Here is a 13,858-nt window from a genome sequence, read left to right on the forward strand (position 1 = left end):
TCCATGTAAGTTAATGTTCAAGCCAACACATGCAAGTGTAGGAAAGTTTGAAAGTTAAAGACAGGCTCCATAAACACCAACACTGTCTAATCAGCCCCAAAATTTCATCTGAGAGGATGATTTTCTATAATGCTTCACCCACAACGTGGGTGGTTGATGGCATGAATAGCTATAGGGGAAATACACATTTTTTGTGGGGAGACACCCTCAGTTGATTAAAACTCTTTGTCTCATAGTCCTCTCCAGCATTTTTACATCTAGAGATTAAAACCACTGGTGAACTGCAGTGTTTTTGCTGGAGCAATGGTCTACATGGAAAGCTCTGCCTGAAAACTCCAACCTGCAGTTCATTTGTTGAAGCAAACAGGGAAAGCACTAATAGGATTTATGTTCTGCTTGATATAGCCACATGAGGAATTAACCTCAATAAAGGCAACTGTGTAGAGGAATGCAGTTTCTCTTTAGGAGCTTAGTATGGGTTATTTGCAAAATTCCTCTGTTGCTGGGTTTTTTAAGCATACAGTGAATAATGTGTTAGAGGAATCAGCGTGTTTCTTTATGTATTCATTCATATAATTCAGCAGTACTTTTAAAACAGCAAATAATTTAAAAGGAAATGTGCTACCATTCTCTGCTGAACCTTTAGCTGGTAGAGCTTCCCAGTAGCGCAGTTCTGACTAAAGTGATCCCAGGCAGAGTGTTTATTCCCAGCATAAACAAACCTATAGTCCAAAATCCTTTAGAAAGGCCAGAAGGTTGGTTTTTCAGCATGGTAACAATTAACAATACACTTTTTGTAAACCTGTTATGGGAATGGTGCCTTTTTGGGAGGCTTTGAGTATTGAAAAGGGGAGTAAAGCGCTTTGAGACCTCATGATGACAATGGCCTAAGGAGTGTAGGTAGGATCAATTCAGCTTTTTTCCCCCTCTGGCAGTTTGGGCATTTCTAGCTGGATAAAAAAATTACTTCTAGAATATGAAGTGTCTATTGTGTATCTATAATGTTTATTAGCTATTTTTTGTGTTGGGTTCAGGCAGGGTAATTATAGAAGGAGCTGCTTGTACCATCCACTGACCCTTAAAAGGACTATGAAATTGTGATCCCGGATGAAAGGTAAAGATCAACTGTCTGGTCAGTAATCCTTGGGAAGATGAAGGTTCTCAGATGGTGTCTGCAGGGGTACACATGCCAAGAACCACCTCCTTGAGTCACTGTGTTCACATGGCTTCCAAGAGTGTAGTCAAGCCTAAAAATTGGGGAAGGAGAGGATGACTTTTATCAATGTGCAGAGACAAGCTCCTTGGGTTTTACTCTCAAGGCTGGAAATGAACTGTTTTCCTTGCTGTTTGCAATTCAAGGGCGCAAATATCGTACTGACCCAACTCCATCTGGCTGCCTGCTCAACAAAAAAATACTTTTTTGGCTACCCTCAAGTCTGCTTGCCTTCCTTTTCCAAGTTCTGTTCCTGGATACACTGCCCAGATGCCATGCTGGGCTGTGTATATGCCAGTCATTTGTTTGGCAGCATGAACCAGATCCTTTATGATTCCCGAGGGCTTGGGGGTCAGTGGGGTGGAACGGACACATCAGGGGTAAACTTGTGCTGCAGTGAATGGGAATTAATATCCAGGTGATGCCTTCCAGCTCAGTGTTTGCTACAACAGTGGTTTAAAAACCTTGACTGTGAGCGAGTGTCAGAAAATTTGGGATGTCTGAGCTGTGCTCTTCACCTTGCCCTTGCTCAGTTTTGTCAGTCAGGCTTTCACCTCCTCTCGGGGTCTGGATAGTGCAGTGTGGAAGGGCAGTCAAAGCTTCCCTCGGACACAAACTGCTTGCCCTGTGGAGCAGAACAGGACCAGAGCTCCAGGGGCTCAGGCTGCACCTGCTGCTGCCTCATAGTGCTGTGGACACCCCCCTATTGAATAGGTCTCTGTTAAGCAAGTATGATTTTAATAGAAAACTTGTTCTTAAGGTGAAACTTTGTTCGTTAACCAGATTTTTTTAGGCAGTGGGAGGTTTGGTTCAATCTGGGTTGAGTACCCAGAGTTAACAGGTCAGGTTTGGATCAACTTGGAGAAAAACAATAGGTATTAACACGAGTTTTTGGTTAGGATTTGACTCAGTTGTGTAAGTAGATGGTCATATCCCAGGGTATTAACGTGTTAATCACTGCAACAAAAGCTCCAATGTCAATTCACAGCACAGGTTGCTCGAAGTCGTGCTGACAAATTTTCTGTTGTATATGTGAGAGCCTCTTGAGTTTGGGAATTCTAAAGGCATTTTGAACCCAAAGTGCCTTTGTTTATAAATGTGCCTATACTCTGGAAGTGGTGACGAAAGGCCCTATTGAGCTTTGGATAAACTGGGATGCTGCATATCTTCAGGCAACACATGTCACAGTAATTGATGTGTAATCTTGCAGTGAGACGAGCAGGGAAGTGCTGCAGAGTTACGTAATGAACTGGGGCATCACGTACAGCTGATGCATTTTAATTACATCCCGTAAGGGCGAGGGAAGGATCAGTGTGGGGAAAGGGCTTATTGATTGCTGCCTTCAAACACGGGGCTGCATACATTAAGACCCTTGGGAGTGATGGGAAATGGATGCTGGTGATGTTTGTGTGCGTGACCTTTCAGTTCTTCTGTATCTGCAGCTTGCTCAACTGGCCAGTGACAGGAGAGACAGGCTGGGAATAAATACATTGACATTGTGAAGTCAGCCTCGGGTGGTTCTATTATAGAGAACACAGCCTGTGTTTTTCTGGAACAGGGAAGAAAGTTTTCAGCTTTTTATTTGATGTAAACACCTCTGTTATACCCTTAAAACTGCTCTGCAGTAGTGGTTAAAACGAAATTTTTTTATTCCTGCTGGTTCAGCACATTAAAAGTTGCATCAAATTTAATCTATATTCCATTTCAGCTCATTAAAGCACTGTGATGCAAATTTCTTATTAGTGTCAAAGTGATATATTTCTAAATATTGGTTAATAAGTGAGAGAGGAAGAAAAGTTAAAAACAAGTTTCCCAAGAGCCAAAAAGGATGGCACAGATAATCTAGAAAACTCAAGTGAATCTGCTTCAGCAGTCAATAGGAGCTCTTGGCAATGTTTTTTCCTTGCTCTCTCTGGAGCTTATTTACCTGCTGCAGCATTGGGAAAGCTTGTTTGGCACTCTCAGTGTTTGTGCTTAAAACGTTCAGCTTCTGGCTTAAGTAAACCTGGCACTTCTCACTGGTCTGAATGTACCCTGGCAAAAATAAATACCATGAGTTTGATAAGGATATAATTCCGTGGAACCTATAGGAATTGCTAATTAGCTATAATAAAAAAATCTACAACAGCAGTTGATTCTTTGTTTTTTCCTCTTCAGCAGCAGCAGGAGTAGCAAATAAATCAAGTAACAGACATATATGCCAATAATGGATAAGGAAGTAGAAAACTGGATTGTTGTAAGGGCGGAAAGCTAGAAATAGCTTACTTCTACCTGAATTACTGCAGGTTACTCCCGTGGAAGTAGGTTAGTAGGAGGGTTAGAAACTTTAAAATAAATAATTGAAGCTTTAAAAGCTGTACTTGGCAGCATTTGTGATCATGCTGAAAGGAAAACCACATTTGCCTGCCTGTAGATCAGCCCTGGTGTTCTCTCTCTGATGCCTCAAACCTCAGCTGTTCTCAGGCTTTTGCTTCCCCTTTCCCCCCTTCCACACATACCTTTGGCTCCCTTCTCCTAACATGCGCTTCTCTTTCCTGACACAGCACCATAAAACTGGGTTATAACCAGAGATTGTCAGGGAAGCCACATAAACCTTTCTACAACTTTGGCAGAAGGGCAGAGGAGGAGCAGAGCTTAATGAAACACTGACGGCTCCCACGGTTGCCAAATATGAGAAGGGGAGGACAGTTGTAGGAGGCTGAGAAGCATTAATTGAGCAGAGACAGAAAATGGGAGAGCTGGATGATGAAATCCTTTAAGAGGCCTGTCACTTATTTCCTTAATTCCATTTTCCAGAAGTGTTATTTAACCCACCGTGGTTGCTGCTGGCATGCTGTTGCATGGGGGATTTCAAAAGGCAGAAGAGCTTTGCCAGAAGGAGATATTACTCTTCTGCAGCTTAAAAGCACCTCCAGAACTCTGTATGTGAAACACCACACTAATATTTCTGTACTGAAGCTGTTGAAGAGCAAGAGCTTTGTTTTATTACCAGTTTGGTTGGTCTTTCAAAATGGGTCGCTCTAGTCTAAGTGCAGACATGGCACGTTAATAGTTTCCAAATTTTTGGAATTTGTTTCTGCTGTAACAGTGTGGCTTGTTTGCATCCAACTCCTGAGGAAATTTAAAATTTGAAATACAAGTTTTAAGGAAATGTTGGGCAGTTTTCCTGCATCTCAAACCTAATGTCATTATTTTAATTTTCCTAATTATTTGTTCCTGTATCTCTAATGTAGATTCAGATTTTGTCTATAATCTTGTCCTTATGACAAGGAGTAGCAAAAGCAGACATGTGAGTGCATTTTAAAGGCCTGAATGTGCTGTAAGAGGTTTGGATGCCACAGCAATGCAGGGAGCAGTTTCCTGTCCTGGAAGAGGATGACAGACATGCCCTGGTCCTCTCCCCTGCAAAGTGTCTCTTTGGTCCTGTGGTTTTTTCCCCAAGCATTCCAGGTGGGCTCCAGCTGACTTGTGATGGTCGTTTTGGGAAGAATTTTCTGCATTTTGCCTTTGGATTTCAGTCCTTTTGAAGTACTATGCTATTTATGTCCTTGTAATATTCCTATTAATGATCTGTTCTCTTGCTTATCACTCCCTCGGTGCTCATAACCCCATCCAAATGGAGGCATTTATCCCTCCACTCTCATGTCCCAGAACAAATTCCTCTTTTGCACGGAGCTAACCAGGAGGAGGAGGAGGGAGAGGAGAGACTTCTTGCAAGTGGGTGATGTTTGTGCTCCAGAAAAGTGTGTTCAGCTTGCCGGGTGCACGTCCTCCTGCCTATGAGATGCATATAATGTGCTGACAGCTCGTGAATGTTGCAGGCTAAGCAGAAGATTTGACAGGCACAAGAGGAATTTCAGGATGTGAATTTTACCAGTGGGAAGATTGAAGCCACAGTTTTGATATTGCTCCTGTTTTATGTGATGTTTATGCAGTAGGTCGCTCCCGAAACACTGAGCAAATAAAGATGCCTGACAGCTTGCTGGGCAATCATTTTAATGTACAAAGCCAGCAGCAATGAAAAACTTCATTTTTGCTCTGAGCTCTTCCTCCTGAGCTTGTGCAAATAAACTGAGCCTTTGATCACAAGTATTGATCAGTATAATTTTTCTCCAATGTTGTTGTGCTGTTTGCTGCTTGTTCCGAGTGGCTTCTGAGCAAATGCTTGGCTTGAGGAAGTGTCTTACACAGGCTGAGCAGGAGTCACTGAATGAAAAGCAAAACTTTCCACATAAAAATCAAGTCCAGTATAAGGCTTCATTTCTTCTGCAAGATACTGTAACATTTGGGGTGCAAATTAGAGTCCGTGTTGTCTCCTGTGCTACCAGACTCTGATTTCAAGTAGCATTTTAAAATTATTTCCTTCCTAAAAGCTTGTATTGTCACTACTCAAATCATGATAATGGACACCAGGAGAAATTACTGTGCTTTTTCATATCCCTTCCCTGTTGGTCAGAAGTCCTATTTCAATCCAGAAGTTAAAAGGTGGTTTCTCATGGGTGCAACAAACTCTATGTACAATTGCTGACTGTACACCAGTAGTGCTCAGACCACCAGTCAAGCCTATTCCCAGTGCATTGATTCAACATATATTGGCTCAGGAATGGGGTTTTTTTTGGCAGCTCAAAGTCCCACACAAGCTCTAAGCCATTAAAAGTCCTAAAATCTGAGGGGAGATAGCAAGAACCAAAGGATTTGTGGTCAAAGTTTCATGGTGATGAAGTTGTCAAAACAGGCATTGCAGCTTGTTTGCAGTTTCTCTGGGCGACCCAGAGGGAGGTTGCCCAGAGAAGTTTTGGATGGCCCATCCCTGGAAGTGTTCAAGGCCCTGGGGCTCTGAGCAACCTGTTCTAGTGGAAAGTGTCCCTGCCCATGGCTGGGGAGTTGAAATGACCTGGTCTTGAAGGTCCCTTCCAAGTCAAACCCTTCTATGACTTTTATTCTATGACCCAAATGTGTGGCAACTGCATTTTTATTTTAAATATAAGAGAGTGCATATTTGGGTACCTTTGTGTAATGATGAAGCCCCCATGCCTCATATAGACTAAACTGCTCGAGTTTGCAGTGGTTTCTACAATTTTGTTGTATAAGATGAAAAGCAGATACCGGGATTCAAACTTTTCCACAGCTCTTTGACAAGCATTGGTTCTGCTTGCTACACTCCTAAAAAACCCAGCCTTAACCAAAGCAGCTTGTATAAGCAATGCATTTTTAAGCAGATCAATGTGAAACATTTTTAGTAGCACACAGTATTTTATACAGGAATGAAATTGTGGAACAGAAAGTATTTGCAGGGCATGAACAACTTCTTGTGTTCGTTCAGAAATTTGTATGGTGTTTACTTAAAGTGTATAAACAAAGTCTCTAGGTGATGATTTCTGACAAATGAAAATAGGACCTTAGCATCCTATTCCCATATCAGATCTTATTGTTAAGCTTATAAAGAACTATTTTTCCCCCAATAGAACTTATCAAAAAGAGGTTTTGAATAGAAACTGCTGCATGTGACTTAATCTTTCTTCCATGTAACTCGTGACCTCACGCAGCCCTTAGACTGATGGTGACACAGTGAGCATTTCCTGTGAACCGTGAGCAGTGCTGGTCCCACTATTGTTGGGCACTTTTTTTGTCTGGGAAAAAACAAACCCTTATTTACTAGAAGCCAGTGTCCTGTTTGTTTGTAGCTGGCTGGGAAATGCCATATTACAAGGGTCTCAGTGGCAGTTGTCGCTGCTCACAGAAGCTGTTGTTGTGTTTTGCTCTTTTTCTCACTGATTTGTATGAGACTTTGGAGTCTGCCTTGTGACCTGCTCCACATTCAGTTCACAAATACTAACCTTGTTTATCCAATATGTTTTTTTCCTCCTCGGTGTTTCCTCAGATTAGCTGTCAGTAAAAGGCTAAATAATAATCCTCAAGGTTTTTTTTTAATTCCTCCCCCGTGAGGCTGCTGGGATGGATGCTTTTCCAAGCTGGCCTATAGTGGTTTTGCTGTAAGAACTGCTACCTGGCAAGGCAAGCGTGGTGGTGGAAAATTACAGACAAAATAAAGGAACAGCATCAAACTGGTAATGGGATGCAGCTGCTTTGGCCTTCCAGTCTGTATGTGAGTCTCAGCAGTCTTTGGTGAAGGCACATGCTGTGTGGAGCCGCTCTTGGCCATACAAAATCAGTCCCAGCCGAGCTGCAGCCTGTTCCAGGTGGATGCAGCAGCTCTCAGCAGTTGGGACGTTTCACATTTGGCTGCAGGAGGCTGTGGCAAGGCTGTCACATGGATGACAAGCTCTTGGCTGGGCAGTGCTGCCCTGAAATCCAGTCAAAAGCAGCATCCCTGCATCTGTTGTGCACGTCAGAGCCTGGATGCTGAAGGGCTGCTGGCCCAGCACATCCCTGTAGCCAAGTTATTTAAAATACACACTCCATCCGAGTCCTTGCCACTGGATGGGGGCGTCAGAAGGAACTTCTTGGTGTCAAAACATTCCCTCTATCCCCACATTTCTGTTTATTGTTGTCTTGTACTGGCTTGGCTACCTTCTGAACTGTCTTCCTATTTTAAAATATTGCATAAAATTATGAATTTCTGTAGGTGTAGCAGCATATGTATACAGAGGAAGGACATGTAATTACCTTCCACAACTTTCTAACGCCCTTGCAGACAGAATTTCTATCAAGTTTCATTATTGGAGCTCATTCTTGTGAGGCAGAAAACCTCTGGAAGACTTGGGGGTTTTTCTGTTATTTATACACACACACACACATACACACACATACATATGTACACATACACAATCTCTTCAAGTATTTCAATTTTCAGTCTTATTTCTTTTGCTTCTCCTGCCAAACCACGCATGCCAACCTAAATATGCATATCATGTACGCAGACATTCGAGGTACTAAAACCAGAACAGCCTCTTTTAAGGGAAAAAAAGTATTTTGGGGTTGGAGTTCTCCTTGTCTGTCTGGAACTTTCTCATTTATATGAGAATGTCTAGCACTAAAGCTGCTGTTGAAAGGATTAAGGTCCTGGAGGCTCTGCCAGCACGAAGTGTGAATTTTAGAAAGAACATCTGCGGGGTACGTTTTGAAGTCTTACTTTGTGGGGCAGGGGGGGTCACGCTCAGTGCCTTGGAATGCTCTTTCCTGGAAATCTCATGGTAGAACAGGGCTGTGAGCTTTAAAAAAGTCTGACTTCCCACAGCAACAGTGCACAGACATCAGGTGACACCTAAATCTGTGCAGAGAGAAAAGGCTCTCCTGGGCACCAGAACTCTCAGAGTTTTGGTGGACTGGGCAGACTGAGCATATCAATAACACATCTCAACTTCTAGATATAGGAAGCAAACATTAAAGGAAACCCTGGATAATTCACTTCACTGCCAAGTGCTAAAATGATTGCTCCGCCTGTACATTGCTCAGGTGAGGAGTCTCAGACAGGTTCAGGAGGGAATTCTTCTGCCAGCAAATTAATTGTTCTTATACTGCTGTAGTTTAGCTTTCATGAGCACCCCTTCCCATCAGGAATCTTCTCTAACCCCACTCTGTAGTTTTCCACTCAAGTAACCAACTAAATTCTGATGTGAGGACCTCACAGTTTACATACTTACTAGTAAAGCCGTACACTTAATAAATTATAACTGTTTTGAATTCTGCACCACTGTATGTAAAACACACGTGATGATTTTATGAACTGCTGGCTTACCCTTGGAATGCAGTTTGTCAGAGCTCTGCCACTTAGGCTGTGGAAGCAGTCCCATGGCATGGCTTCTCCAGCAGGAGAAAAAGCAGGTTGTGCTCATATTGACGATTCCCATTACACAATCTGTGGGAATGGCTCGTGTTTCACTTGAAAGTTATCCCTTTCCTGTTTACTTGGGGGAGCACTCAAAAACTTTTTAGAAATTCTTCCATTTTTCTTGGCATGGAGCTATTAATTCCCGTATAGATTTTTATTGTGGCCTCTTTTTTCTAGATATAGAAACTGCTGCTAACGAGTAGTTCAGTAAAAAAATATCAAAGTGGTTTGTCTAAAGAAGGGACTCCAAACATAATGTTTGTGGAGTTTTAAGTGTCCTTTTTACCCTTCCATGAAAGCTACATCCATAGTTCTATTCTGAGATCACTGAGATTCACACCTCTTGCAAAGTAAGCCATTTTCACTGTAAATATTTAGATTTAGGCTTTTATTTATAATACTTAGATGTTAGGAAGATCACCCTTTTCAGTCAGTGAAAATAAAGCCTTCCCAAGAAAGTATTTCAGTCCCTCTCCTCTGACTCATACATGGAAAGGTAAAAATCCTTGATTTTAGGCATGTAACAGAGGTTGGGTAAAAACCCTTCTTTCCTTTCTTTTACTGGCCTGTAAAGTCAAAGCAGAATGCATACCTTAATCTGATTTTGAGTTATAACATTTTTAGTAAGTACTTGAAGTCAAGTACGGAGTGTTTTTAAATAATTTTAGGACATTTTTATGACAGTTAACTGTGGCTGTAAAGCATAAAAAAATACCTATCTGTCCAGTTTAGAAATGTGCAGGTTTTACAGTTGAAGGACAAATATTTGTAAACAGTTTTTAATTCTCTGCACATGTCATTTTGAATCATCATTTCAAATGGATTATGTGTTTCCAGATCTTTTTTTTCTAAAATTTCTATACACCACAAAGAATTGTCATTGCAGACTGGAGACAAAGTCCCTCAAGGACAGAGGGACAGGGAGCTGTGCCAGCCCCTGGTGTCCCTGGATATGCCCTCTCCTATTGCTTCTTCCTCATATACCAGAGTTTCCTTGTTGTTTCTGCTCAGAGTCTCCATTAAAATGAGTTGGTTGTCTCAATGGATGTTGGAATGTTAAAAGAGAATCTCTTAATTATGTTCATTTTTCTTAAATCTGTCTATTTAAGGTTGTTTATTCATGTAAGATAGGATGAGGCTTGTAATGTGGGTGACAGAGCTCTTGCCAGCCCTCACCCCTGTGTTTATTTAAAGCCACTGTGTGATTTACTGCAAAACCTTCCAAACGTCTCCCAAGTGTTTACTGATGGATGAGCTCGATTGAGACGCCCCAGCTCATAATTCACAAGTCACAACATAATTCAGCAAAGAAATGTCTGCTTTCAGCACACAGCACTTATGCAGTGATACAACATCGAGTTATTCCAGATGTTGGTGATCCATACAATAAAGATCCCTGGTGTTGGTTCAGCTGCAGCTCCTCACTTTGTTTAAAACAGACTCTGCAGTGACTTTGGCCTCACACAGTAGCAACCTCTGGTGCTTAACCACTGCTCCCAGGATGGCTTTGTGGAGGCAAAGTGGGATGAATATTTACACGTTGCTTTTTTTTTCTGTGTCCTGCACAAAAATAACTCACCCTAAATGAATCATACCCAGCCCACCATTTAGTTTTACTTTCCTTGAACCAAATGTTTCCTCTTCCCCATCATTAAATATTTTTTAAAATATTTATTATTTAAATATTTATTATTTAAATATCCCTGTGAATTGTGCCTGCTCAGGCCTTGATGAGCATCGGCATCCTCATCCTGGAGCAGGTGAGGGGCCATTTCAACACACAGTGCCTGAACCTGCTTTTGTGCTTAGGACGCTGTTAAACTTGGTGAAATTTAAAAGGAATGTTAAAAACACGGGGACATGGAAGTTTTCCCTGCACTTTTACTGGAACTACTGGCTTCCTGACTTGCACCTTTGATGAGGATAGTGCTCATGAAGAGAAGCTGGGTGGTGCCAACAAATATTGGGGTCTGGAGGGACAGTGCCAACACTTGTGTCTTCTTGAACAAAAGCTTTAAACCTAATATGGACACACAGACAGAGCGTGTGTCTCAGCTGAAACTTCTGTGTCAGCCAAGACATCACCAAACAGTAGGAAAAGCTGAGCAGGAGTGGTTTGAACCATGATGTGACCATGGTGCCACATGTACAAACCCAACCTGTGCAAAAGGAGTCAGTACTTAAATGGTAAGTGCTGACCAGTACAGGCCTGGAACAAGGAAAGGTGGCTGAATCATGGTGCCATCCCCTGTGGCAGGGGGGAATGTTTGGACCAAACATGGCATGTTTGGTCCGAAAACACGGATGAGGCAGTTTCAGAAGTGGCAAGTCTCTTCCAAAAACTCTGTACTCATCAGGGCAGCTGTGGCCATTCACTTGTCCATTAGCCAAAGTTGAGTCCAGTCACACAGACCTTAGCCTCAGACCTGGATTTCAAATTCTGATGGTGAAATTAGTTATTTATGCCAAAAACTAGCTTATTTTCCTATCATTTAATCTGTGTATCACACACAGCATGCAGCACTCTTGGGAAAATCTGATTTATCTCATGGAAGAAGTCAGCATTGCTAGTCAAGATTTGGTGGTCCTTTAAACAGCAGGAGATTAGACTTCCAAATTTGCAGCAGAGGCTATTCTGGGCAGGGATTGGTATAATCCTGCGTGGTAATGGATGCTTCAGTGTGCTGAACAGGGAGCACAAGGTACAGGTTGATCTCTCCAGCAAAGGTCAAATGCTGCTCACTCTCACCATATATGGGTTTGAATAATAAATGGTTTTCCTTCCTGGGATAAAGACACTGACTTTTTCTATCTTGGCATCAGCTGAACTGCAAGAAATGGATTGTTTTGTTTTTAATGCTTTGCTAAGAAACACGTCAGAGTGGTTACCTGCCCTCCTGCCCTGTGCTGATAAACGGGAGGGAGGCAGAGCCCAGAGGAGCTGGCTGGTGCTGTGGGCCAGCCTGCCATCTGCAGGCCACTGCTGCCATGCTGGGGACGTGGACAGCAGGGCTCTGGGGGCTCTTTAGTCTCCAGAAATTATGTGTAACAAGTTGTTTTTTCCTGATAAATGCTATGTAATAAATCCAAGTTTTTCCCATCTGATCCTATGAATAGTCACCTCTGTTCTTAAAAAAACACAACCAAGGATAGTAGAGATAAACAAACCTTCTCTAGAAGTTGATGAGTAATTGCTAATTGGTTTTTTTATTGTCTGTTGTTCACTTCTATAAAAAAAGTTTTTGTGCTTAGAAATTGGACATTTCATATGACAGTCAGATTCTCTCCATCGTTCTCAGTCCATTAAATGTTTAATGACTCTTTATGGGGATGGCCTTAGATGAACAGCACCACTATAATGTTCAACTGTAGAATCTTAAAAGTTTTGTTGAGAAGGGGATATGAGTATATGACAAACAGGTAGCTTCCAAGCACCCCAGAATCTTTGTTTTTATACTCCACAAATGGTTAGTGGATACAGTAATTTAAATATTCTGATTGTTACCTTCTGATTGCCCAGGTATTTGAAGGATAAATGATCTGTGCTTTCCTTAGCTGTTTTATTAACCATTGCTAAGAAATCTCAGCTGAGTTTTTAATTTGGGAGAGAATTCACTGTAGTTAAATTACTAATCAATTTACAGTTCTCAAAGGTATGACTAAATTTCCTGTTTAAAGTGAAACCTTTGGTGTGCACCACATAACCCTTCAGTCGTTTTTGTCTTTGTTTTAGGTCTTCCTGAACAATACTACAGCCTCACTTGGTTCCTCAGCCCCATCCTGGGCTTGATCTTCACTCCGCTCATCGGTTCGGCCAGTGACCGCTGCACCCTGAGCTGGGGCCGCCGGCGGCCTTTCATCCTCGCCCTCTGCATTGGTGTCCTCTTTGGAGTTGCACTTTTCCTTAATGGTTCTGTTATAGGTAAATAACAAGGACCCCCCTTGCCTGTATCTCCTAACACACCTGCTTTAAGGTTTTAGTGTAGGAAGTAAAGATAGTGCTCTGCAGTTGGTGTAAGTCATATTTAATGTTAAAATCACGAGAGATCTCCACAACCCTGCACTTGAGCTTTGTCCACCTTGTGTGGTTTTATTCTTACTCACAGGTTGCTGTGCTGAGTGTTGTGCAATCATGGCTGTTACTGGTAGCACAGTGTTATTAATACAACGATTGCCAGAATAATGTTTGCAGTCGCTGAGACGAATTTGGTCAATCCTTGACATGGGAAAATTGTAGCAACCTGTTCACAGGGAAATGTTTCCTGTTGTGATCCATTTTCCCTTTAATGCATATCTGGCAACACATCCTGTTTCCAGCATTATTTCAAAAATTATCTTTTCACTTTTTCTTGTGCTTTTCTTAGACCCAGTATTGAAATAGTCCAGAACACAGTTAATATTTGTTTATCAAAAACCATGTGGGAAAATAATTTTTCCTGAACCCCCATCAAAGCTGGTAAAAATAGTTTCCCTTGAACGTAGTTTACTACGGAATTTAATCTACAATCTCTTTGTAAATTTAGTGCAGGAGAGGTGACAGCAAGTACCTTTGGGGAATTGTTTACATCACGGTTGGACTGATGCAAACGAAAGGAACTTAGCACCTAATAACATCCTCTTGGCTCTTTTTTTGGGTTAGGTGCAGCTCTGTTGTGAAAAAGTTAAAGTAATTGAGGGAAATGAGTGGAACATTATCTTGGCTCAGCTTGTTAAAGCCAGACTGGGATGCCATATGATGGGTTTCAATTTTCTGCAAAGTGCAGTGAACAAACTATTCAGATAAATGACATTTAGCTTATGCTTTTTTAATTTACCCAAGCAATAAATATTATTTATTTGAATTGCTATCATAT

General features: G+C 41.7%; 1 protein-coding gene across 8 annotated transcripts in view; it reads left to right on the forward strand.

Moving 5' to 3' along the window:
* SLC45A4 (solute carrier family 45 member 4) overlaps positions 1 to 13,858 on the forward strand; it is an 87,270-nt gene that overhangs the window by 62,246 nt on the left and 11,166 nt on the right. For all 8 annotated transcript variants that reach the window (XM_017828451.1, XM_017828454.1, XM_017828449.1 and 5 more), the window contains one exon: positions 12,739 to 12,927. In XM_017828451.1, coding sequence (XP_017683940.1) covers positions 12,739 to 12,927 — 189 coding nt within the window. The remainder of the gene's footprint in view (positions 1 to 12,738; positions 12,928 to 13,858) is intronic.

Source organism: Lepidothrix coronata, unplaced genomic scaffold (genome assembly GCF_001604755.1).
Source record: "Lepidothrix coronata isolate B3197 unplaced genomic scaffold, Lepidothrix_coronata-1.0 Scaffold148, whole genome shotgun sequence".
NCBI classification, from domain to species: Eukaryota; Metazoa; Chordata; class Aves; order Passeriformes; family Pipridae; genus Lepidothrix; species Lepidothrix coronata.